The sequence below is a fragment of the Silurus meridionalis genome, chromosome 10 (genome assembly GCF_014805685.1).
Source record: "Silurus meridionalis isolate SWU-2019-XX chromosome 10, ASM1480568v1, whole genome shotgun sequence".
In the NCBI taxonomy this organism is placed as follows: Eukaryota; Metazoa; Chordata; class Actinopteri; order Siluriformes; family Siluridae; genus Silurus; species Silurus meridionalis.
The window spans coordinates 5,698,926-5,726,767 of NC_060893.1; the positions used below are offsets into that span (position 1 = coordinate 5,698,926).

The 27,842-nt window shown below is 39.5% G+C and overlaps 1 protein-coding gene across 2 annotated transcripts; it reads right to left on the reverse strand.

Annotated features, from left to right (window-relative positions):
- Positions 1-2,215: 2,215 nt before the first annotated feature.
- Positions 2,216-27,740, reverse strand: kcnc1b (potassium voltage-gated channel, Shaw-related subfamily, member 1b). 2 transcript variants are annotated; one of them, XM_046859754.1, is made up of 4 exons: positions 25,988-27,740; positions 10,011-10,944; positions 7,512-7,685; positions 2,216-3,462 (listed from the first exon to the last, which is right to left on the reverse strand). In XM_046859754.1, the coding sequence occupies exons 1-4, from the start codon at positions 26,594-26,596 to the stop codon at positions 3,353-3,355; spliced, it is 1,827 nt and encodes a 608-aa protein (XP_046715710.1). In that variant the 5' UTR covers positions 26,597-27,740; the 3' UTR covers positions 2,216-3,352. The 2 variants fall into 2 exon arrangements, with proteins under 2 accessions (XP_046715710.1, XP_046715708.1); XM_046859752.1 differs by lacking the exon at positions 2,216-3,462 and adding an exon at positions 4,124-5,793 and having other exon boundaries at positions 25,988-27,738.
- Positions 27,741-27,842: the final 102 nt, after the last annotated feature.

Below are 27,842 nucleotides of genomic sequence, written 5' to 3' on the forward strand. Positions count from 1 at the left end.
CATGAACCTATGTATGAATAATGAACTCCATAGTAAAGCTAAGCTCTGCATTCAATCAGTTCAGCTTAATTCGATTTTTCATTTCTTTTCCATTCAGGTCAGTTCAATTCCATTTCATTCCATTTGTACTGTGCTGGACATTGTCTCAAAGCAGCTTTTCAGAATGAAATTTATTCAGAATGAAATTTAATTCCTTTAAATTCAATTACATTCATACACATTGTTCAGTTCACATTGGTTGGATTAAATCTCAGCTTTACAGAATGAAATAAATTGTAAATATAAATTTAGCGTCATATATTAGTCCCTACATACGTTTATTCCTTATGAGCGAGCCAGTGGTAACAGTGACAAAAAGTTTGAAGAAATCTCGAGTGGAACCAGACTTCATTGGTAAACCCATTCTCATCTGGGTGATACCGAATGTCTAATCATTACAATTCCAACATTTTGGATGTTATCAACTTTTTCACTGATAGACGCTTGAATGCAAAACTGTTTGTGACAATCGCAGCCCGAAGTCAACTGTTTATATTAATTACAGTCCAAAACCATCTTCAGCTTAACTCTTAACCCATTTTTCCCTCCACGGCACTGCGGTGCAGCAGGTAGCATTGGCGTCTTACCAGTCTAAACTCCATGGTGTGGGCTTTTGACGTGTTACTATGTGAGCTAAGGGATTTGTTATGGTTTTAAATGAAGATGAACGAATATGCGAGTATTGATCTCGACCTTATTGAACTTTATAAAATGTTCAAAGTATAATTTTTCAAATATCAAGGTGTTTCAAACATCTGCCTTTGTAGCTGAATTGAATGAAACTCTCTATTAAAGCTTAGTTCTGCATTAAATCAGTTCGATTTGATTTATATGGAACTTTTAACAAGAGATCACTAAAAAAACTACCTGTGGGTAAAAAACCACAACCAAGGAACGAAACTCTGCTCGTCTGCACCAGATTGTAAATGGGATTATAAATCATTTAAAGCATACAGCTGTGAATGTCGTGACTTGGGAAGCGCAAATTGTCAGGGAAATCCTGGAATGTTCAGCTGGGCGATGTTTGTGCCTGAGCTTTTTTCCTCTCTTTCAGGCTCCTCATGGTATTAAATGATTCACTAACCGAAATGAAGCCCATTACACGGACAGTCACTGCCTTCTTCCCTTTAGTCAGACTCATTATGGTATGACCAAAAGTTTGTGGACACCTGAAAGTTCACACCCATATGTAGGTCTGTGCCAAACTAAAGGAACTCAAAAGATCCAGAACCTGGTACAGCTTGACCGTGCTCCTGTGCATAAATTGAGCTCCATGTTTGACAATGGGTGAGTGGAAGAACTTGAGTGTCCTGCACAGAACCTGGCCTAAGAAACACAGGTTTAAATCCCAGACCTTCCCACACAAAATCAGTACCTGAGATCTTATAGGTGCGTGAACACAAATCCCCACATCTACACTCTAAATAGAGTGGAAAGCCTTCTCAGAAGATTCGTAAACACCCCATTCCACATTTAGTCCCCATTTAGACCTCCAATCTTGAAGATGTTTCACTAGATTTTGGAGTGTTTGTGGAGATTTTCAGGTTTAGTTTCAGGTTTAATATTAGGAACTTTAAATGCGTGCAGTCAGCGCTCCAAAGTGTTCAGTAGGGTCAATTTCACAGCACTTTAGCAGGAGATCCTCCACGCTAGTCTTTGTAAAGCATATCTTCATGAAGCCGGCTTTGTGCACACTTTGTATTGTTTGGTTTGGGTCTCCTAGTTTAAGTGAAGGGAAAATTTCATAGGCTTTCAAAGGCATCGGGAAAAAATGGCGTGCCTCTAACTTTGTGGTAGGAGTTTGAGAAGGAGCCACATATGGCTGAAAAAGGCAGGTGTCCCAATAGTTTTGACCTTATGAAGAGACTTCTGTTCAAGATAAAACTCGGGAGAGGTCCAGAAATTAAATTGCACGCCATCAAATGTACAAATAATAAATAAAAAAACACCAAACAAACATTTATAAAAAAAGAAAAGATTTATTTTTTTGACATTTCTGTGCAAATCTCATTTTCTAATATTTATTTAATGTTTATTGCATATTTGATTGCACCCTTAATTCATTCTTTTTTTCTTTTTTTTTTTACTGAGAAGCCTTACAGTTCAATTTGTTTTTGTTTTTGTTGTTATTTTCCCCGAAACATAACAGACACACAAAAAAAACCCACTTCATTAGTATTTTTTTATTACTCTTTAGTTTGCGCTAATTGTATATTTTTTTTTTCCTCAGGAAAAAAGACACAAATTTGCTTAGACAAATCAAACCATCAATAAAAAAAAACATCTTTTGAACCACTAAATCACACTACGCACTATGTCGGCCGAAAATATCTCGTCATTGACACGTACCGGTGCTCTAGGTGGTGTTCCTTGTGTACAAATAAGTCCAGCACAGTGTGACGTCGACATCGCCATGGTTACGACTGGCAGTGTTTCGGGTTGGTCCCAAAAGAACTGGGCGTACTGTACATTTCCACAAATATGAAAAATAAATAAATCGATAAATATTGCACCGAACCTAAGCCACAGTATTGGTTTCATTCTATTATGCACCTGTCTGGATAAAGACCCTGTACTTTTTTTTTTTTTTTTTGACGTTGCTAAACGAGTGTATTTGAAAAATCCAGTCATTGCTTTATTGCGCTGGATTGTCGGTTTTTAAAAGAAGAGAGAAAGAGAACGATCCAGACACACTACAGCTTGGTTGGAATCACAGGAAGAATTAGAAGATGAAAAATTCTTAAGAATTTGTCAAACAGCTCACGTGACATAAATACAGGACGTTTCTTTTTTTTTTCCCTTTTTTTCCCCGAATGTAAAGTTTCGATTCTTGGGGTTTTTTGTCAGCCCAATTCGATCCATCGCTCGATCCAAAGCAGCTTTTATTATTATCTTTTTTTCCCTTCATAGTGGGCATGACTGCAAACTAGCCCTAAGTCCTAACCACTGAAAAAGTACAGGAGCAACATTTCACATTGAAACACACACACACACACAAAAAAAAATTTGCTAGTAAAAAAAAGAAACAAACACAAAATCGTATGCATTAGCACACCAAAGCACAACAGCGACACACATACGCCTGCACACGTATACACACACAGGACACAAAAAACAATAGGCACTTTCACACGATACAACAGCACGATAGTCAATCACGAGAACCAGAGCTACGGCTGAACAAACATATACGGCTTCTCTGTGCTACTGTGCTACATCTATGCTGAGTTCACTTACGTTCTTACATTTGACTTACATTCACATGCGTACAGAGACACGCTCACACCGCACGAACACGCACACTACAGCACTATCAGGTGGGAGAGGTGACTTTATGGTTGACACACATAGTGGTTGGCACACCATGGTTCATAACACACACTGACTCTGTCGGCGGTCTGCGTCGGCTCGCTCGCTGGGATTCTAAAAAACACATAAAGAGAAAACAACGACAACAAACAACAAGGAAAAAATCATATTAATACACCAAACGAGCACAGACGGGGAAAATTAAAGGAAGAAGACGATGGAAGGGAAAAGGGGGGTTAAGCGAAGCATGCATGCGGACGCCGGATAGGACGTGGCGAAGCGATGGAATGGCCAGTTTGCACTGCGCTCGTCAGTTTTTAATCGTGCACTGCAGCATGCTCTACTGGAAGAAAAAAAAAAAAGCATCCACAAACACCGGCAGTGTACGTACACATATCTTTCAGGAAGGCAGTCCATAACATCTGGACATGCTGCATGAACTGAAGGTTTAGACGCACTGGATTCTCGCATGCTCAAGAAAGTCATGCCAGTGTGTGAAGGTGAAGCAGGGCAAAAAGGCAGCACCGCTCCTGCTTTCTCTCTCTTCTTAGACCCCCCCCATTGAGGTCACATCCTCTTTGACCATGGCGACCACTCATAGGGTCCGATGGCACACCTTTCGCACCACTACTAGGTCTTCAATTCAATTTTATATAACTATACAGTACATACATACATACATGTGTGTGTGTGTGTGTGTGTATGTGTGTATATATATATATATATATATATATATATATATATATATATATATATATATATATATATACACACACATACACACACCCTCAGCACCACCACCATCAAAGAGTTGCAATGCAATGGAACAAAGAGGTGAAAAGGTCAAAAAGAAGCCATTGCAATGGAGGTGCAGAGCTTGTTGCCGAGCAACGAGACACCGACGTGTATGTGCGTTCTGTCGAATAAAAAACAGAGTCCGAACATGGCTTCAATAGAAAAAGATTTATTTTCATGCAATGTATGTTCGTTTTCTTTTTATTTACAGTCTCATTCGCATAGGGTACGTATTAGTTCTTGCATAAAAGTGCATGCATTTACCTTTCCCCAAAAAAATACTTTACACATACTTTTTTTTGTTGTTGTTTTTTTTTTTTTTTTTTTGGCGAAGTGAACATATTCTTACATAATACACTTTAATATTCAATTTGCTACAGAGAACAACAGATAGTACTCCGAATACCATGGATTTATGAGAACCCAAAAAAAAAAGTAAAAAATTAATACAAACACCACCGAAAAACTTATTCGAATTTCCTTCGACGGAAAGCGGAATTAAGTCTGCTCACGTGAGAAACGTCAGAACGATGGTATCTGATGTTAAAGTGCATTTTTTTTTTACAATTTGCATTATAAATTTTTCCAAGAACAAAAACTGGACCAGCGCTACTAGTAGAGACATGGCATGTGCTCAAATGCACACAAGCTCACGGTTTGGGGAAAGGCAATAAATAAATAAATAAATGAATAAATGTCCGCAAAAGAAAATGCCCGATTGCTACATTGGCATTTAGATCATACTAAATGATAACACTGTATCTGCATTAGATTGGTTGAGAAGCTCTGGATGTTGAATGTCAAAAATAAAATATATAGATATAGATGTGTATATATATATATATTTTCCTTACATGGTTCCATTTGACTTACATTGGTTTTCTCAGTTTCCCATGCAAGGCATGCAATGCAAATGATTTTTTTTCAGTCATAGGTTTTATGTTTGGTGATGTTTGCATCACTAAAGAAATCATGAATGGTTAGTGTTACGAACTGTTTTTTTCAAAATGATTATGCATTCTTATTATTCTTATTATTTCAATTAATATTTTCTGTATGTGTTATGAAATACTAGATGAAAAAGCCATTGTCTTTTCTTTTTCTTTTTCAAAATGGTGTCCGTTAGCACCTGATGAAAAACCACAGCTTTAAAAACAGTGAAAGGAAAGAAGGAAGGAAGGAAGGTTGGGGAAAGAAAGGATGGTGTGAGATCGAGAAAAAGGAACGCATGGTAGTGCAGGACCTGGAGAGAGGAGGAAAGACGTGACAAAAAAAAAAAGTAAAGAAATGGTATGGAAACAAAAAATAACACTATGTCAGTAGATGTTTGAGAAGACAGACCCAAAGCTATGAGAAAAAACCAGAAGAGTGATGACAAAGACTGATGATGATGATGATGATGAATGCTGGGAAAGTGATAACTGAAGAACTGAAGGCTGATGAGAGACGGATGGTACACAGTGTGGGCGGGCGTCTCAGCGCAGCGCTGCGGAGCGGAGCCTCTGATTGGTTAGTTTGCTTGTCCATGCTACAGGATGGATGGGATGGGAGAGTGGGCCTGCTGCATGAGACAGGGCGGGCTGCAGGGGAGGGCCGACACTGAGGCCACGCCTCCAGACATGCTGCTATGGCTCCATGGCTTTTCATAACCTTCATTTGAAGAGAAAAAGGGCTTTCAGTACACCAAAAGTGCAGTCTCGAACTCCAGACATGTGTGTGAATGTGAGTGTCTGTGTGTATATGTATATGTTCATGTCAATATTTATGACTATGTGCATATTAAGAGCATATTTAAGCATTTGGGGTGCGTTAGTGTGTTAGACCCGTCATGTAGTAATGCTCATGGTGATCCAGTTGACAGTGATTGACAGTGATTATTCACCAAGTCAACCGCGTCATCCTCCATGCGTGTTATGCGTTATGCATTAGACTGTCTACTGCATGCACGGGGGTGGTATCACAGCGCTAACCATAACAAACATAGCTTTCGAGACAGAGAGATTGACACAAAGAACACAGCCAGACACATCAGCTTGATGCAACAACATGCCAACTTATCACGCTGTTAAAGTTCAGCAAGAGAAAAAAAAAAATCAAAGCAAAAGAGTTCTCTTGTGTCATTTTTGTTTTCAAAAATAAAAAATAAATCACAGTTGTCCTGCGTGCAGTTTTTCTTCTGTCTCGCCCCAACTACATCCTAACGCCTGAGCGGACTGGGTTTCACAGTAAAAACAATCTCAGCTTGGCATCAAACGAGGTACAATATAATCACAGTCATCCTGTTCGAGCAACAGGAAGCGGTCTGAGTCGGATTTTGGTCACATCTTCAGAGTCTCCAGAACAAAAAAAAAAAACACACTCCTGATGTCAGGAAATGCGGAGTATGGCTGCTGGAGCTTGTAAACAAAGCTAGTTTATGTATTATCGCTTAGGCTAAGAGCTCGGATCATTGCGTTACAGTGATACAAATCCGATATTCTGTCTAAATTTCACAAGATCTGATCATTTGGGGCAGATTTTTTTTCACCCCTAATTAGATACAGGCCTGGGTGTTTTCTTGTTTTGGGGCGTAGACTCACTGAATTCACCTCGGTGCTGATCAGGATAAAGTGAATGAATAAAGGAATGAACAGATTTGGCTAAAAAATCACAAATATATATATATATATATATATATATATATATATATATATATATATATATATATATATATATAATTTAAAAAAAGCCAAAACATCAGAACCGAGCATATTATGTGCCTCGCGCTGGCTGTGTTCTCATCATGTGACCACATGCCTCATACCCCATGCTGGACCTCTCTAAGGTTCACCATCACCAGTCCAACTTGCCATAGTAAATCTGCATGCATCAATTTATCACCAGGCAAGAATATCTAATAAGGTCCCTGTAATTCATTTAAATTCATTTTTTTATATATATAAAAATGTTATATCATTAGTATATTTCCACCAGTTGTGAAGTGATTTCGAATCTAATAAACAATGAGGACCTCCTTGAAGCGTTAGTGTTATACATTCAAAACCCTAGAAGTTCATAAGAGTGAACTGTAATCTGTGCCATGTCTTTTCCACACCTCATACATGTGAGGTCAGAGAAGAGAAATGCAAATGTGCTTGTAGAATCGTTATGTCTTTCCTCTTAATACTACACCTCACACTCCCACGCTCTGAGCAAAGTCTGAAGATCTGAAGGCATAGACTCCGTAAGGAGACTACTAGCTAGTTAATCTCACTGCAGTTAAAAAAAAAAGGCGTCTTTGAATGACAGTTGCTCCATTTCACAGTAAGCACCCTTGCATGCTCATTATTAATCTATGCACGATCAACAGGGACAGGCCGGTTACGTACCCTTTCTGACTCTTGCCCCTATGTGATTGCCCCGATCTGCAGAGGTGAGCAGGAAACAGGGTCTCTCGCGGTCTACAGGGCTGAAAACTTCCTCAGGTGATACAGCCTGGTCGATATGGGGACAGTCTTCGTTGGCCAGGGCCGCTTTAGACGGCTCTCCGTTCACTTTAAAATCTGCAGGTACAAACACAGGACACTTTCACAAGTCAGACATGGACACATTTCATTTAATCTAAGGTACGGCTTACGGACAAGAAGCTCAAATTAAGCTTAATGTAGGACTCAATTCTACATTTCGTGGAAATGAAGATGAACTTTAAATGGTGTTGATTGCTTCAAATCCGGTCTGTTTTTTTCAGAACCTACAGTAGGATCCAACAGTCTGAGACCACACTGAAAGTTAAACATCTCATATAATGATATGTGAAGGTCAGTGTTGGATGCGTAGCTACACTTTACTGAAGTATTACTTCAGTACATTTCAAAGTCAAATATCGTACTTTTAACTCATCTAAATTTTGCGAAATCACTCGTTCCTTTATAATTATCAGCGGATAAAAACTTAACCGGTCAAACACACACAATCCACCAATCAGGGTCGAGCACGTGCTCTATTTTGAACTCGTTTTGATTGGCGCTCGGTGTATCTACTTATCACCAACATACAGTTCAGCATCAGTTCAACAGCAAGCAGAACATTTTGAGAGGAATAAATAATGGAAGAAACTTCAGACTCGAACTCGCCACAACACCCGTGGCCTCATTTGCATGATTTAATTTTTTTCAAGTAGTTGAAAATGATGTTTTAGGCTCATGATCATTTTAATAGATTTCCATCAGTGTTTTACTCATTTATATATATATTGGTGTGTTTAGAGTAACATTAAAGTCTTTTCACCCAAACTGAGTTGAAGAGTTGTGAAAAAAATGATAAGAGGAACATTAAAAATTTTCCCTTCCACAAACTCTGCTCAAAAACAAAAAAGGGGGTCGTATTGAACGCTGAGAAGCTCTGAAATTCATATGACTATTTAAAAGATTCCTCTTTTCACTCAAGTTGTTGTCAGTAATATAATTTGAAGTGAAATAGAAGAATTTACTCTCAGACTTTCGGAGTTCACCATAGTAAGGGATCTGCTGCAATTTGCAATTGTATGGCCTGTAGGATGTTATAAACTCAGATGGTTATGATTTGAAGACATAAATAGTCATAGCAATTTCAAGCTCTAACACCAGAGGCATCATTTGTTTAGTATGATTTGACAGAAGTGGAGAGATACATGCAGTGAAATATAGGCCAAAGTTATTAATAAATTAGTAAATTAATGACACAACTAATTGTCATAATAAAGAATTATAGACTTTAGGCTTTCATTAATGAATTAATTGAATAGTTTAAGGTGAATAAATGTTATAATATTTGCGTTATCCTATAATATATAAATATGAAATACAAGTGAGTACATTGGTTTCTTTCAGAAGCTTTAACTAACCAATTTTACCTGCTATCCATGAGGATACACAATATGAACAAAAGTCTGTGCACACCTGACCATAAGATTCCACTAGATGCTTCACTAGATTTTGGAGTGTGCTCAAGGGTGTTAATAAATTTAGGTGCTTCTGGGGAGTGGTAGCTCAGTGGTTAAGCTGCTGGAATAATGATTGGAAGGTTTGAGGTTCAAGACCTGGTTTTGCCAAGCTGCCACTCTTGGGCCCTTAGACGAGCCTGTGTTCCAGGGGCTTTGTATCATGGCTGACACTGCACTCTGGTCTCAGGTTCTAAACAAGCTGGGATATGCGAAGAAAGTAATTTCATTGTGCTGTAATGTACATGTGACAAATTAAGGCTATTCAATTCTTCCACTGATGCATCGAGGCCTGGGGTGCAGTCAGCATTCTAACTTTCGCATAAGTTGTAAAGCATATGTTCATGGAGTTTGCTTTGTGCACAGGGACATTGTCATGCTGGAACAGGTTTGGGTCTCCTAGTTCAAGTGAAGGCAAAATGTAATGCTTCCACATCCACAGACATCCTATACAATTGTGTGCCTCCAACTTTGTAGTAACAGTTCAGGGAAGAACCACAAAAGGATGAGAATGTCAGGTTTCCTGATACTTTTGTCCATATAGTGTTTATAAATCAAATCCTACATTGCTGGGTTATGATCTAAAATATTCCTGAAAATGACATGAGAGCTCACATAGAGCCAGGTTGACCCGATGTTTAATTGTAATAAATGTAATCAGAATGTAATTTTTTTTATTATATTGTTATTAATATTAATTATACTGATGATTCATTAATTATAATGATTAAAAATATAATAAACAAAACTTTTTTTTCCTATTTGAATAACAATCTAAATAATTGTAATAATTCAGTTTATTTGATGTGGTGCAAAACTAATCATTATTATCATTATTATTTTAATCATTATTAATGTACCCACTGCCTGGCAAACTCAGTGGTTTTTGTGAATAAGGAATGGTACCTACCTTGGTATCTGATCTCAGAGACTTCTTCCTGGGCCAGAGGGCAGGAATCACTGTGAGTGCTTGGTCTTGGTGAGTTAATGGCTGACTTACAGTAGTTGGGAGACCCCAGCTGAGGTGCCCGTGGGATATGCTTGTTCTTTTTTTTCGGTAGTTTTTGCTTCGCCATCGCCAAAGAATAATACATGCCGAAGTTGTTGACAATCACCGGTACGGGCATGGCAATGGTCAGCACTCCAGCCAGAGCACATAGCGCCCCCACCAACATCCCCGACGTCGTCTGAGGACACATGTCCCCGTAGCCAAGGGTCGTCATGGTGACCACAGCCCACCAGAAACCAATAGGGATGTTCTTGAACTGCGTGTGATCGCTGGCCCGGGGATCGTTTGGGTTGGCTCCGATACGTTCCGCGTAGTAAATCATGGTGGCGAATATGAGGACGCCGAGGGCCAGGAAGATGATGAGGAGAATGAATTCGTTGGTGCTGGCACGAAGTGTGTGGCCCAGCACTCGCAGGCCGACGAAGTGGCGCGTAAGTTTGAAGATGCGCAAAATCCGGACGAATCGCACAACGCGAAGGAATCCGAGCACGTCTTTCGCGGCTTTGGAGGACAAACCGCTCAGGCCTACTTCCAGGTAGAAAGGCAGGATGGCCACAAAATCAATGATGTTGAGGGCATTTTTGATAAACTTGAGTTTGTCTGGACAGAAAGTGATTCGTATTAAAAACTCAAAAGTGAACCAGATCACACAAACACCCTCGATGTATGTGAGCTGCACCATGGTCTCGGTTTCCGGGTAAACACGCACCACGGTTTTATTGTTCACTATTTCGATCTCTGTGCGATTGATGATGGGGTTAAAGGCCTCGTGAGTCTCCAGACAAAATGTAGTGATGGACACCAGGATGAAGAATAGTGATGCAAAAGCCACCCACTGTGTGAAAGAGAGAAGGAAGAAATTATCAAAAGTGTGTTTGTATCTGTGAGTGTGTGTTTGTAGAGGACAGAGGTCTGAATGAATATCCATGAAATCAATTACATAAAAATTTAGGGAGTCACTGCAGTATGCTTCCTTACTGACAATTCCCAGCTTATTTCATACATCACTTTCTGTTGTGTTGTACTCATTTCATTGAGTACAGGTTATCAGCTGCATGTTGAATGTTTGCTTTCTCATTCAGGTCCTCAAATCCACTTCATACTCTGCGAACTGCAAAGAGGTCAATAGAGTAAAAGGACAAAATGCACCATAATAGCAATACTAATTGCCACTAAACAGCCGTTTCAGCAAAATTTGAAGGAGTTCAAAAGGATAATGTTGCTGCTTCAGTTTCTCTATGAGTCACACAATACTGCCGTGTCAACAGGAGGGTGTCACTTAAGCCATCCTCCTTCCACTGCTGCTGCTGAAGCTCAAGGTCACTACTCGAGCTCAAGGACAGCAGAGAAATTGGTGCCAGTCCAGCTCTCTGGGCTAATTTTATCTGTACGCCCCTCTCACTAGAGACTGCAGGCTGCTTAAGCAAGGTCAACAAGGGCACATTGATTCTTCCTGGAGGATGGATAATCAGCCGTGTGGGGCTTTAACCCCTCATACACTGAAACATGAGAGGAGTTCAGGTTTGGATAGATGTAGCTTTTTTGTAGAGGACACAGAAATAGGTGCTGGACAACTGGCCAGGAGCAAGAGGAAAGTGGGTTACACATTATGAGAACAAAATGCTTTGGCCTGAATACAATAAATAATAGATGATGCTTTAGAGTGGACCTCAGAAGTCAAAATATTTAAAATCAATATATGACAAGTCATCACACAGGTGTATAAAACTCGTTTTTTTTTTATCGTTTATTATTTTAAATTAAAAACAGAATGCAGTAAAAAAGGGCCACAAATAAAAAAAAAACAACATTTGTAAAGAAAGCTATATTGGCACTTAAGCATTACAAGTGTGTCTGGGAGGTACAGAAGCCCTGCTATGTGTTATTGTTTGTTCTCAATGCTGATATCATGATAGATAGATAGATAGATAGATAGATAGATAGATAGATAGATAGATAGATAGATAGATAGATAGATAGATAGATAGATAGATAGACAGACAGACAGACAGACAGACAGACAGACAGACAGACAGATATTCCTCCACCCATTGCAAACCCTAGCATTGTGTGAATTAACAAGTGCAGATATAAATATGTGAATGTATGTACAGCTCTTCTTCTTCTTCTTTCGGCTGCTCTCATTAGGGGGCGCCACAGCGGATCATCCGTCTCCTTACCCCCCTGTCCTCTACATCTGCCTCTTTTACACCAACTACCTGCATGTCTTCCCTCACCACATCCATGAACCTCCTCCTTTGCCTTCCTCTTTTCCTCCTTCCTGGTGGCTCCATCCTCAGCATTCTTCTACCAATATAACTCATGCCCCTAATTTGCACATGTCCAAACCATCTCAATCTCGCCTCCCTCACCTTGTCTCCAAAACATCCTACATGCGCTGTCCCTCTAATAAACTCATTTCTAATCTTGTCCATCCTCGTCACTCCCAACGAAAACCTCAACATCTTCAGCTCTGCTACCTCCAGCTCCACCTCCTGTCTTCTACTCAGTGCCACTGGTAGCAGGTACCTGAACTCCACCTTCTCCACCTCTTCTCCCTGCAACCGCACCACTTCACTGCCCTCCCTCTCATTCACACACATGTACTCTGTCTTACTCCTACTAAATTTCATTCATATATATATATATATATATATATATATATATATATATATATATATATATATATATATATATATATATAATCATAGACATTTTACAGATTTGAATAATGTTTTGTTTTTATCTGTACGATCAATAAAGACAGTCATTTAAGTTCGTGTCGCCATTATGAGGGAAAAACCCACAAAAAAGCCACCTAGAGGGTTAATTGTGTAAAACATGGCGGATTTGGTCTTTGATTTGAGACTTTGTGCAAAAATAAAACAAAAGTTTACTGATTAAAATTATTTTTCAGTGGAGTTTATTTAGTTATTTTATATCTAAGTAAAGAAGGGACGTCGTGAATAAGTGTATGTTTTGCTGGATGTTTTAATTTCGCCTCTTTTATATTTCTTTATTTATGTATTTACATTTTTTTTTTAATAAAAATGGTAAAAACAGAAATGCGCGCTGAATTGATGGCGCGTTAATAGCATTTAGTCCCGTTTACAATAATTTGAATTTTGACAGCCAAATATATATATATATATATATATATATATATATATATATATATATATATATATATATATATATATATATATTAATACAAAACTAATTAAAAATGTTGTTACCGAATGAATGTGTCCAGGCTGAAGATCCACATATAGAACACAAGCAGAGAAAAGATGATGATGATCATGAATGTGTCTGTTCTCAGTCATGTTTAATCACTGACTCCCTCTGTCTCATCCACATTAACCCCAAACTTCTTACTGCCTTCGGCCTGCTGATTCTTATCTTCGTAAAGAGTGAGAGTCAGGACTTTATACACCAGATATTTGTGTAAAAATGTAATGAGTAAAAGTAAAAAGTTGTCTGAAAAATAAATAGTGGAGTAAAGTACTGATACCAAAAAAATCTACTTAAGTACAGTAACGAAGTATTTATACTCCGTCACTTCCCACCTCTGTAAACTGAGTTGATTAAGTAAAGAGCCTTGTGACAAAAATGATAATAAGAACATTATAGCCATAATAAATGATAGTACTTTGGATACTTAAGTACATTTGGCAAATACTTTTGTACTTTTACTCAAGTGAAAGTTTGAAGGGAGCACTTTTACTGGAGCAATAATTTGCCATGTGTATTGCTAAAAAAAAAGTCCCTAAACCTACCGGGACAAAATTTAATCAAGAATGTGATTTAAAAAAGTTTAAATTATATGATTCTGTTGCTTTACTGAATCTCCAGTGTTTTCTATTTTACCTGGCAGATCAAAATAACAAAGCATTTCTTTGTAAAGCAGCATGAAACATTTACACATTACTATTATCGAGCTTTAACAAAGAATGCCAATAACCCCTTCTCAATTTATCCCATTTAAATAATTAATTAGTCATTCATTCAACTTAACTAAATTCTTTATACTGGCCAGGGTCACAATGGACCTGGAGCCAATCCCAGGAACACTAGGTGTTAAATGGAAATACACCCTGTATGGTAGGTTACTCCATCACACGGTATCACACTCTTTCACACCTAGTGGCAATGTAGTTAAACCAATAGGAATTTTTACATGTTTTTGGAAGGTACAGGACGTGGAAACAGGAGAATGTAAGGATAACTTGTGGATGCACAAAGAGCATGAAAAAACTCTAAACAGACAGTAACCCGAGTTCAAGGTCAAACCAGGACCCTAGAGTTGTGAAGTTGTAGACCAGTAGCAATTTGTACAAGACTTTTCTCAAAATAAAAGGGAATATGCAGTCAATCAGATTTATGAAATAATTATTTTTAGTTTATGTACGGGATCATCACAGCTAGATTACTCGATTTGAATGCACATCTCACAAGGTGAACCCACCTTGCCTTTGCAGAAAGAGAGATAGAAGTCATGTATATCAGTGTCAAGTCTCTAATAATAACCTGTGGGTGTTAATTCATTGTGCACTTTCCTGTTACAGATTGCTCAGTTACATGACATGTAAAAATATATTTTGCTCATTAAGGTCATCAACAATTTTTTTTATAAAATAGCTGTCACACTGTATATACAAACCCGATTCCAAAAAACTGGGACACTGTGTAAAATGTAAGAAAAGAATGCAATGCTTTTCAAATCTCTTAAATCCATATTCTATTCACAATAATAAATAATAAAAATAAAATCCATATCAAATGTTTAAACTGTACTGAACTGAATATATACTATTTTAAGACAAAAATAAGGTCATTTTGAATTTGAAGGCTGCGACACAATAAAAGTTGGGACAGGGCCATGTTTACCACTGTGTAGCATCACGTCTTCTGTCCGTTTACATCTGAGAACTGAGGAGACAGAATACAGGATTAGAGCTGCTCAACAGTTCTGGTTGTCCTTTGTTGTGTTTTTTATTTTCATCATGCGCCAAATGGTTTCAAATGATGAAAGGTCTAGATTGCAGGCAGCCTGATGAAGTATGTACTTTGTATTGTCTTCCTCAAATAGGAAACACCATCCCTGAAAGGACGTTTTCTGTATGGAAGCATATGTTGATCTGAAAACCTGTGTTTAGCGTTTCGTATTGATGGAGCCTTTGTAAATGTGCAAGCTTCCCACAATAATGCACTCCTATACCATCAGAGATGTGGCTTTTTGAGCAAGCCAGATGGTCCCTCTCCTCTTTAGTACAGAGGATGTGGTGTCCACAGAACAGTTTTCCACTTTGCCTCAGAACATTTTAAATTAGCTTTGGTCCAGAGAGGATGTCAGCATTTCTGGATCATATTCAAGCATGCCTTCTTCTTTGTATGATAGAGATTTAATCCGCATTTGTGGATATGTTTACAGACAATGATTTCAGGGGTGTTCATGAGTTGGAATAGGGGTTTAAAATATAACTGCATGTTAATATGCTTACACTTGTTTATAAGGCATTTATTTAATCACGTATTAAATCTAGGCATTTATTTAGAACAGTGATCAAACTGATCGATACTACCTGCAGATTCAAAGGTTTAAACGCACACCTTCCAGCCAATCAGAGTTAGACAAACCATGGAAAAACTGAAGTGAATTTAATTTATTTTCCAAACATGATTTCATTGTGTATACTAATCGATTTAAACTCATATCTAATCTACTTGTTAATATGAGGTAGTGTGTGTTTTTGTGTGTGTGTGTGTGTGTGTGATCAATTCACTCAGAATAAACATGATCTGATTATGTTATAAAATCTCAGCCAGTGACTGGAAGGAATGACTGTACTGTTGTTCTAATTGAACTGGATCAAACTATGTATGGAAATGATGGTACAGCCGGTAATGCTACTGCCTCGCAATGCCAAGATCCTGCAGCTCAGTCATAATTGAGATAACTGTAAGTCTCACTGGATAAGTGTGTCTGCCAAATGCCATAAATGTAACAAAAAATGTAAAAGCCAAAAGTGTTCTGTTGTTCTTACAGTTTTTCTCAGTTGCCTTAAAGCATTTCTCAGAAATGAAACTTTAAAAACTCCTTGTTCAACCTCAAATTGCGAATTCTTTGGTGCATTCATTAAATCGATTGTGTAAAATTGTTTGATGATTCCTAAATTATCAGTTGTTAATGTTCATGTTGAACAAAATATATTATACTGGTGTCACCAAATTAGTTTTAACCCCCCAAAACATCAAACACAAACCTTGTGCATTTTCAATCATTGTACTGTGATCCAAACCGTAATTCATATCAGAAAATACTGAAAATGTGCGCCATCATACTGACAACAAGACTAAACACGACTTTTGATCTTGTTTGTGAACAATGACAGAAGGACTTGTTATTCTGATGCCAATGATCTGACACAAATACTTACTTTTTCGACAGTTGAACTAAGGATTTTAAAAAAAATACACGCTTTTGCAAGAAATCCAATGTCTTGTGCTTCTTAATCCTGCACTTACTGGTTTGCAAATATTAAGGATTATTTGAGAAACGCTCCAAAGCAACTGAGAAAAACTGTATTGGAATACTCTAGACATAATATGCCACCAATAGAAGACTCACATTGACCATTAGAGTACATTACAGGTATAGACGGTAATACTGCTGCCTCGCAATGCCGAGATCCTGCCGCTCGATCCTTAGGGGCCTTAGGGTCAAATCATTCAGGCTATTCGCTCATGTCACTCGATTGATTCCTTTATATTCGTAAATGCAACTAAAGTTGTGCAATTGGTCAATTCTATTAAATCGTAATTGCCAACTAAAAGGCGGGCATTGGATATTTATTTATTTATGTATTAACATTTAACGGAACATGCAAACATTTACACAGCGATTTTCCTGAAAGCTAAGTAATGCTCTCTTCGAATGCAATTCCATATTATATTGCATCTCACTCAAGTTTCTCTCTATCTCTCTCTCTCTCTCTCTATCTCTGTATCTATCTATCTCTCTCTCTACAGGTGCTTTATATCTGGGTCACGTGCTACTTAATCAAAGAGACAAAATTCCTTGGATGTGCTTTGTTGGTCATTTGTGGGCATCGAGCTGCTTTGTTTGAGGCGGTGAGAAAACCTGCATACACACACGCAAATTCATGAACAGGACCTTTTCATTAATCATTAGGATCACCTTCTTCTGTTTACTGGTGCGACAAGCCTGCATTTGCTCCGAGACCGAATGAGCTCGACTGTGTAAGGCGGCACTGTGCTTTCAGCTGTGGAACCGAATAGCCAGAGAGGAAACTGCATTAGATTTGAAAAGGGGAGGGGGAGAAAAAAAAACATGGAGTCCAAAATCAGGAGGAATGGGGAGGGGAATAAAATGATGTGGAGGACAGGGGAGATGATGGCTTTTTAATAAGTGGGGAGAAAAAAAGGTGGAGGAGCAATCAGCTTGGGGGTTGGGGACCTCAAAGGATGGCACGTGATTGAATATGTCAGAGCGGGAGGGGTTTGTGAAAATGGAAGATGGAACGCAGAATTGTGCTATCTTTGGAAGTCAATGAAGGGAACACTAATGAAAGGAGCAGAATTAATGAGGGAGATTTAAAAGATGGAGAAATGGAGAGCATTTCCGAGACAGAAGACAAAACTCAGGATTGATCGCCTTTACACATATTCAAGCAGATATCCGGAGCTCAGCATAGCGGAGTAACCACACAGACCATATAAATGCTTTTAATAATTGATTTCCGTAAGAACAAAGTCTCTTAATCACAGTGGGAATGAACAGAGCCCAGCGTTCAATCTCAGGAGTCAATGAGAACGATCTTTGGCTTGGATATACATTTGAGCATTTAAGTTTTGACTCCCCTGAAGCAATGCTCAGTCATGTGTGAGTGTTTGAGTTATGTAATAGATCAAAATTGGACTTGCATTGAAATGTGTGTGTGTGTGTGTGTGTGTGTGTGTGTGTGTGTGTGTGTGTGTGTGGTCTTAAAAGCACTTAGTGATCTCACCTTACCTAATCTTGCCTCACAATCTAATTCATCTCAGTGTGAGACACGAAATATTTGATCATCCATGTCTGGGCTGCCATGTGATAGCTCTCTGTGCTCTTTGGCCTGCTGTGCCACAGCACTGACCTCACCAGGTGTTACCATAATGCACTGTGCTCTGATGAATTACAAAGCACGGTCGCTCAGGCGTTTCCGAGATACTCAACCAATGGACTGATGCGAAATACGAAAGCAATCATACCCGCTTACCTTAATTTCTGCTACAGACACAATGACGATCCATGTACAGTGCTTTCGTTCTCATTATGAAAATAGGAAACTGAGAGTAGGGCTTTTTCTTTCACTATTAGAAACGAAATATTGACTTGTTTGGAATTGTTTTTACTGTACATATTTCACAGTTTGGAAACCCAATATACATGAATCCAAGTACAGAAAAAAAATGCTCACTGCTGTACATTTCAGCATAAACAAAGTCAATTTATTGGGACAAGTAGGCTATTCTATACACGTTCTTCCCTGGTTGATGATGGGCACCATGGAATGTTATAATAGAATAAAATACAATAGGATAACTGTTTTTTTCTTTTAAATGATCATCTTGTCATTTTCCAACAGCACTAACAGCAATCTTTTATCCACCCTAGTAATTACTAATACACATCTTGGTTGTGAAAATGGTGAACGGCGCACAAAAAGCTGTTTATGGGCCTAATATACCTATTGAAAAACCAATAAAAGCCATTGTATTGGTTTCCACTACAAATTCTATTACAATCCATCAGCTGTTAGTTATGCTAGTTATCATCAAATCATTGCAGAAACCTACTGAAATCTGGACCTGACGTTCTGATGGTCCCCATTGGTGTTCATTACATACCAACATGTAATCTATAAGTGCTCACCTACAAGCTCAGTGGATAAGGTACTGTATTGGACTTCTGATCGGAAGGTCATGGGATCAAATCCCTGTACCACCAAGCTGCTGGGTTCTTAAGCAAGGCCCTTAACCTCTAATTGCTCAGCTGAGATAACTGTGAGTCGCTCTAAATAAAGGCATCTGAACACATAGCATAAATGTAATGTAAAATGTAAAACTGTGTGAAAGCATTCTATTGGTCCTCAGTGGTATCCAAGACACAGGAACCATTAGAGTTTACTGTAATTTGGTAATTATTTTACAAATTGCTGTAACCTAATTGCAGTTCAAACAGAGCAATTCACAGTACCGTAATGTATAAACTATACATTGCGTATATATGTATGTGGCAGTGGGCAAGTGGATGAGCCCCGGATCATTAGTGGAGGGTGGAGCATATGATGTGACATTTGCCTGCAGTGCAAAACCTATTGCTATTATCATTGGAAGATCAAAATATTCTGTATCAAAGCGTTATGTCTGTCGTTTTCTTTAAAAATAACTGTTTTTAAAACCAAAACTGCTTAATTTTTTGTTTCTTGTCATTGTACTAAAAAGAAGGAAGTCCAACCAATCTCAGGAGGAGGTTTCTCTCAGTAAAAAGCAAAATAAGATCTATAGATCAAAAGACTATTAAAACTTTTGCCCCACCAGACAACAACTATAAAGTCTCAGAAAACCCAATCCAGGTGTGCTAGTCCTGTTCACACCTGAGGTCAAAAAAAAAACATAATCCCAAGGATGAGTAACCATCACATGCGTCATCAAAACTTGCATTTGTTCAGTGATGTTCGAAAAACGGGGCGTAGGTCTTGGGCTGACTTTGTGCTGTTAATGCTGAATACTGTTTATGCCCTCAGCACACACAAACACACACCCTCACACACAAACCAGCAGGGCAGGCTAATAAATGACATGTGGGAGGATAATTACTGAGAAAGAGAGTCTGGACAGGCCTAAACTCAGCCTACAGCTCAATCAAACATCTTCTCAACACAAACATTTACAGCTAGCCCAACCATGTCCAAATGGATTTTTATATTTATATTTACATTTGAAAAAATATCTTGAAGTGTTACAAATAGTTAGAATATCGCTTTCAGTCACAAAAAAAAGCTGACATCAGAAAACCTTCAGACATATCAAATTCCAGGCTTGCTGTCAGTGGCAATCCAACAGCTGGACATGCTTATTGACAGGAAAACTTAGAGGAAAACGGCCAGACTGGTCACGTTCCGGCTCACAGGATGCCTGCAGTAACTAATTTCAACTGTGATGAACAGAAAAGCATTTCAGAACACAACTATGAGGCATAGAAGCTGAGACAGGAGAGTGCTTCAGGTTCTACTGCTGTTAGCAAAGAACAGGAATCCAAGTCTCCATGGACTGAGGAATCTGTGAACCTACTTTAACTTGCCATGTGCTTGTCATGTCCGTCCTGATGTCCTGCACCCCCCCAAACCAGCAGTCCTATCAGACGACATCTCCAGGATGCTGCATAGCATTTGACTGGTAAGACATCATGTAAGACACAATTATGATAGCAGTTGTACAACAAACCAAATAGTTACAAGGACACTTTATAAACCATGTCTATTCTTCGTGTAGTAAGATCAAGGAATAAATACACAAGATCCACAAATAATCTTATTGCAGTTAAAACTGTCAAATAAGCAAACACCAAAAAGTTCTAAAGTTAAAATGTCAAATAAGCAAACACAAAAAAGTTCTAAAGCTTGGACTTCTAAACATTAGAACACTTGCATCCAAAGCACTCATTGTAAATAAGATTATAGAAAATAATCCTGATGCACTCAAGATGAATGATAAGTAAACTAAATGATTACATGGGTCTAAATGAGTCCACACCGTCATGATATGTTTATAAGCATGAGCTCCATCACACTGGTCATGGGGGTGGTAAGCAACCATTTATAGTGTCCTTCTTATTGTAAGTCAAAGATTAGGATTCGGGTTTAAATCATTTGAAGTGCTGGTTCTTAATGTTGTACTTTTTAAGAAAAACAAAGAAAACCTACTAATGTTTTTGACTTGGTAGGAGTATTGTTTCAGCCACTAAGGACAGATTCACAAATACCTGCCCTATCTGTGATCAATGATCTTGATTAAATGGCCAACAACCTAGACACTATCTTTACATTAGACACCGTTGCCCCTATTCGATTAAAAAAGGTCAAGAGAGCAGTCTGTAATCTAAAAAGAAAATAGAGAAAAACTAAATTGAAGGAAACAGACAGAGACAAAGACAGTATGCTCAGCTACAGACTGGCACTAAACACTGCTAAATTTATAGAAAACAACCAAAACAATCCCAGGTTCATTTTTAGTACAGTGGCTGAATTAACAACAAATCAGATATCTGAATAGAGCATTCCATCACAGTTTAGTAGTGAGGAGTTTATGAATTACTTCACTAAAAAAAAAATTTAAGTATAAGAAACACAGGTCCAACCTCTGACAGCATCTCATGATCCAGTCTCACCCAAAGCTCCACAATTACTAATACACTGCTTTACAAGTATAGGACAGGAAGAACTGTATGATATTATCACCAGCCAAATCATCAAAGTGTCTGTTAGATCCCATTCCAACTAAACAACTGAAAGAAGAATTACATGCAGCTGGTGAGCCTCTTCTCAATATAAATTATTATTAACTCGCTACCTTTGGGTCATGTCCCTAAACCCCTAAAGTTATTAAGTTATTAAGCCCCTTATTAAGAAACCCAATTTGGATCCAAACAAACTATCAAATTACAAACCGATATCAGTTTATGTCTAAGATTTTAGAAAATATTTTGTCTGCCCAGTTATGCTTCTTCTTACAACGAAACAATATCTATGAAGGGTTTCGGTCAGGTTTCAGGCCTTATCATAGCACAGACACTCTGCTAGTTAAAATCGCAAATTACATGTTTTTAGCTTCAGACCAAGGCTACATCTCTCTGCTAGTTTTTGCTATATCTTAGTGCTGCATTCAACACTATAGATCATAACTTTCTTTTGTTACCATTTTTTAGATTTAAATGGAGAGCTATCCAGGTTAATGCAAGTAAATAATGGAGTACCCCAAGGTTCAGTTCTAGGACCCCTGCTTTTCACAGTATACATGCTTCCCTTGGGAAATGTGATTAGTATTTGCAAATGATTAGCATGGTATTAGTTTCCATTGTCATGCCGATGACACCCAGCCCTATATCTCATCAAAACCAGACGAAACATCTCAGCTCAGTTAAATGAGTGTGTTAAAGAATTTAAAGATTAGATGACGCATAATTTTCTATTATTAAATTCTAATAAGACAGTTCATCGGCCCAGAAACCAATACACAGAAGCTCCAGCAATTCAACTGGTTGTACTGTAACTCTTTGTTTAACAGTAAAAGATCTGGTAGTTATTTTAGACAGCAGCTTTTGAAAATCATATCAAAAACAGGCTTCTTCCAGTTTAGAAATATTGCTAAGAAACATATGGTCTATATCTCATGCAGAGAATCTTGTCCATGCATTTATGTCCTCCAGACTGGACTATTGTAATGCATTGCTAGGTGGGTGTCCTGCATCAATAATAAACAAGCTACAGTTAGTCCAGAATGCAGCAGCCAGAGTTCTCACAAGGTCGAGAAAATATGACCATATAACTCCAATGGTATCATCCATACATTGGCTACCTGTTAAGTTTTGAATCGACTATAAACTTGCTACTTAGTTACAAGGCTTACTTACTGAATGGTTCGGCTCCCATGTATCTCTCCAGTCTTATAACATGCTACAATCCTTCACGCTCCTTGAGATTTCAAAACTCTGGACTTCTAGTAGTTACTAGAATAGCAAAGTCCACTAAAGGCGGTAGAACATTCTTACATTTAACTCCTAAACTTTGGAACAGGCTTCCTGTCAATGTTTCGGGGCTCAGACACACTTTCCCAGTTAAAGTGCAGGTTAAAAAGTGTATCTTTTTAGTGAGTTCTAAACATAACTTATATCACATATCATAACCTGGTGCTCCAGTACATCTGATCACATGCACATTATCAACTTGTGCTTGTAAATATTATTAACAGCAGCTACACTATTCCTCTTCACCGCTTCTCTTTCTCTTTCTCTCGCCCGAGGCATCTTGAGGTTGTGCCAGCTCCAGTCGTGTCCCACCTCATGATAATATAAATCTTCAAAGAAGTAGATGCCCGCAAACACCCTGAACCAACTAGAGACGTACCAGTGCCATCTGGATCCAATGTAGACTGTAGAGTTTGAACATTGGACCTCTTTGAATGTTTAAAGGCTGCGGCATGGAGAAGCTGGTGTTGGATCTATGATGATCTCAAATGTTGAACTATTTTATAGGTTGCTCAGTTGCTCCTGGTTCCACAACCTCAACTGACTGTATAAGACTGTAGAAAGGATTAATAATCACAATCTTGATGGGTTCCTCTTTTGAGTCTGGTTCCTCTCAAGGTTTCTTCCTCATAACATCTAAGGGAGTTTTTCCTTGCTACAGTCACCCCAGGCTGCACGTCAGGGATAAATACACATCATTCACCTTAATTCTTAAATTCTGTAAAGCTGCTTTGAGACAATGTCCATTGTAAAAAGTGCTATAGAAATAAACTTAAACTGAACAAAACATTTAGGCTGGTGGTGGAAGAACAGGATAATGGTGTGGATAATGTTTTCTTGGTGCACGTTAGGCATCTATAACCAACTGAGCATTCTTTGAATAGCACAGCATATCTATGTACTATTACTGACCAAATGCATTCCCAAATATATGGCCACAATTTACCCATTTTATAATGACATATTCTGAATTGAAAATGTGCAATGTCACAAAGCAGAACGTCATCTCAAGCTAGTTCCATTAAAATTTCTGTGAAGTCAGTGCACTTCATTGGCATCTCTAATGACTTACATGTAAAAAAATCTCATAATTACTTGATGCAATCAGTACAACATGGACCAAAACCTTATAAACTGACCCTTGGTTTACCGATGCTGCCTTACAGTTCCAGTGTCCCCAATTTGACCCTGAGCTCAGGTTCTTCTCTGTGTGGAGATCATACCCTGTTCCTTGGTGGAATTCTTTCAGGTTCTATAATTCCCTTAGATCTTCCTGCCTGAGGCAGAAGAGGTTTGAGTGGATTTACAATAGCACCAGTCACCATTGCAGCCTTAAGGGGATCTCCTGAATCCATTTTTTTTTCTTCCCTGATCTCCTGATTGCCCCTAATGAGTCTCACACCTCACCGGAGGCGTCCCTCTGAGGCTTCCATTCTTTAAGTAGAGATAAAAAGATACACTGATGGTGATTGCAGCAAGTAATTGAGTTGTCAAGTGATAATGTAATTAAGATCTACAGTTTGATGGAGAGAGACTAAAAATAACTGGCACACAATTGAATTGGCTTGGGAAAAACACACCCGGTCCGGTTCCTTTGTGCTGAAAAAAGACCCTAAAGCAATAATACAGATGCCCACAGCAGATTCCAACGAAAAGAAGCAACATGTTAGCAGCATGATTGTGCATTTGATAGCTCTGACGTTCCTAGCTCATCCCTTATACTCCCATATCACTGAATTGTAAGCGGTGTTGTGAAAAATACAATAATACATTTAAAGCTTTGCATTGATGAGGGATGCATATTATATCTAGACGTCATAAATCATAATCAGAAGTATCATTAGAATACTAGTGGTTGCTTTAGATTGTGCACTTCATCATTCTTGGCGCTGGGATCAGCAGCTCCAGCAGCTCTCAGCCATGGCAGACATACAGTCCAGCCTGACTCGCAGCAGTGGAGCAGGACAACCCTGGTCACAGCCAAATTAATAAAACATCTCCTTTCAGCTTAGCATCCTTGCGCTTTTTCAGGAGCAGATGCAAAAAGCCTTTGTTTCTTTGCTCACACACTGGCTTTACTATATGCAGAATTGAGCCTGCTCATTTTTTGGGTCTGGAAACCTGCCATCTTGTGCTCTTTCTGTGCCAGACCTTCAGGTCAGAGTAAACCTATTTCACCCGACCTGTTTTAACCTACCTGGCAAAATGTGTGTGAAAGCTGTGATCACATTCAGACCTATTTAGAAGCTTACAGGCCACATAGTGAGAGTGCTGCTGGGTTAATAGTAAGAAGAGTGGTTGGAATAGGTCCAGTCCTATCTTTTGTGTGTGTGTGTGTGTGTGTGTGTGTGTGTGTGTGTGTGTGTGTGTTTGTAATTCTTCATGGGTGAAGTTTATAGGACATCAAAATAAATGCACAGGCTCTGTGACAAGCAAGAATGTGTTTCGTCTTCACAATTATAAACATCGCAGGACATATTTACAATGTTTTAAGCAAAATGCAGTGTCTTTACAGCACATAGAAAACAGGAATGCTGACATGACTGACAGTAGGCAAGAACGAGCAGGAGGGAATTACTCCGAATTGCTCATTAAGAACTCGTTGAGAAGTAAATTGGAAGATGACCTTTCAGTCGTGAGTTATTATTATGGTGTTTTAATATGTACATGATGTCACCCAGGTCTTTTCAGGTTTCAGTAGGCACAAAACGGTGGAATATTGATGGTTTCTGCTTCAAGGTCATTCAGTGGGCTGGTAAAGTGAGAGCTGGAGAAGTTGCCTAAGCAACAGCATTAGTGATGTTCTGAGGAACACGTAGTGTCCTTCACTGCTTTTTTATTTCTCAGTTGGCATATATACATGTTATATATATAATATATTGATGTGTTTGGAATATTAATAATAATAATAATAATAATAATAATAATAATAATAATAATAATAACAACAACAACAACAACAACAACAACAATCGTAATAATAATAATAATATAAATAATAGTAATAATAATAATAATAATAATAATAATAATAATAGGTGCACTTGAGCAAGCCTGGGTCCTCACTTACCCGCGCGTATTTGGACGAATACGGGTCCTCGAAAAGCGCCCACATCTTCTTCTGCCATCGGCTCCAGCGTCCCGAGCGGCTCTCCGGCGAGTCTCCGTGCGCCAGCCGCCGCGTCATTTCCGCCCCCTCGTCCCCTTCGGCCGGCGCGTCGTGCGTACCGCCGTCGGCCTCCGTGTCGTCGTGCGCGACGCCGCCGCCGCCGCCGCTGCCGCCGCCGCCTTCGAGCAGCGCGCCACCGCCGAAACTGACCAGCGCCTCCTCAGCCTCGCGGTGCTGCCGGTAGGTCATCCAGCAGCACGGCTCCACGTCTGTCTCGTCGATACCCCAGAAGGCGAGCTCCTCCTCGTACAGCGGACCGCACACATCCGCCGGACAGTGCAGTTTGCCCGTGCGGTAGTAGTTAAGGATGTGCGCGAAGACGCCCGGGTGCCGGTCGAAGAAGAACTCACCCGCCGTCGCGTCGTAGTCGAAGTGACTCGCGGCGTCGGGCTCGGCGAGCCACGAAAGGCGCGTGCCGGGCAGCGTGCGCAGCGTGCCACGGTATGTCTGGTGCTTGATGCCTCCCACGTTGATCACAACACGGTCCTTCTCGTCGCCGTGATGGCCCATCTCGACGTTCTGGGCATTATCTGCCACCTACCTCGGGCATGGCTAGAGGGAAATAGGACTGGGAGTGAGGGGAAATGCCAACAGCCCAGCGCCGCTCGTACGTATGCCAGACACGCATCTACAGAGCTTTCCAAAGCAAACAAAACGCACGAACCTTAGAAAGACTAAAGCGTCTAAAGTGCAAATTTAACTGGAACAGATTCTAACTGGACGATGTTGACAATGAGAATGAGAACCTCTCCCGTGGTGCCCCGTGTTGTTCGGTAAACGGAGGCGGCGCAAAGAGCGCGTTTACTCGCAGGCGCCGCGCATCGCTGCCCGCTCCCACTGGATCGGCACAAGGTGACCGGAGCAGCGCTGCCGTCGCGCCTTCATCTTTGTCGTTAGCCGCGGTGCTCCTCTTCCTTTGCGAGAGCAGGGGGGGTACCTCGGCCACCGACGATAACGAGAGTAGATTAGGAGCCGCTCCTCATCCTAAGAGCACGTATAATGAAAATGTTGATGTGAAACAATACATCGGCGCGTTCACGCGTTCACAGCGCACGCACGCACGCACGCACCGACGCGCCTTCGGCATGGTCGAACGCCGCGAGTCACGTGAACGAGGATTTGAGGCTAGACGCGAGAAATCTGGAGAGAGAAATCCTTCGTCTGCTGAACAGTCCGCTTTGTGTAAATTGCGTGTGTTTATCTTCTTGAGGACCAAATCAAATGTCCCTACAAGGACTACAATTTAAGTTTGGACCTTGTAATGACCAAAACCAAACTACTGCTATGGTTGAATAGTTTTTTTTTAGGAACTCTCATGTTTGACTTCTGGCCAAAAAATTGTCTCTGTCCATCATACCTATGTGTGTTTTTTTTCCTCGAGCTGTTACCACATAGACAATACACAATTGTAAAGAAACACAAAGTGGACTGTATGATGCAGTATTACGATTTCTTTCATTACACCTAAGAATCCAAAACCTTTTCCAGCATGACATGCCCCCAAGCACAAAGTGAGTTCCATGAAGACATGGAATTGAAACCCTGATTGAAACCCTTTAAACACAAATTGTTCTGGTTCACACCAGTCGTCATTACACATCAGTACCTAACACCATTTAACATAAATGTTCTGCTATAAACGGTCATTCGGTGCAACCCAGATGAGGATGGGTTCCCTCTTGAGTCTGGTTCCTCTCAAGATTTCTTCCTTATGCCATCTCAGGGAGATTTTTCTTGCCACAGTCGCCACCGGCTT

Coding starts and splice junctions, on each gene's coding strand:
- kcnc1b (XM_046859752.1), bottom strand. CDS start 26,596: ATGGGCCATCACGGCGACGAGAAGGACCGTGTTGTGATCAACGTGGGA. Junction 10,945..25,987: donor ATTCGTCCAAATACGCGCGG/GTAAGTGAGGAC, acceptor TCTTTCACACAG/TGGGTGGCTTTTGCATCACT. Junction 5,794..7,511: donor AGGGGCAAGAGTCAGAAAGG/GTACGTAACCGG, acceptor CTTCAAATGAAG/GTTATGAAAAGCCATGGAGC.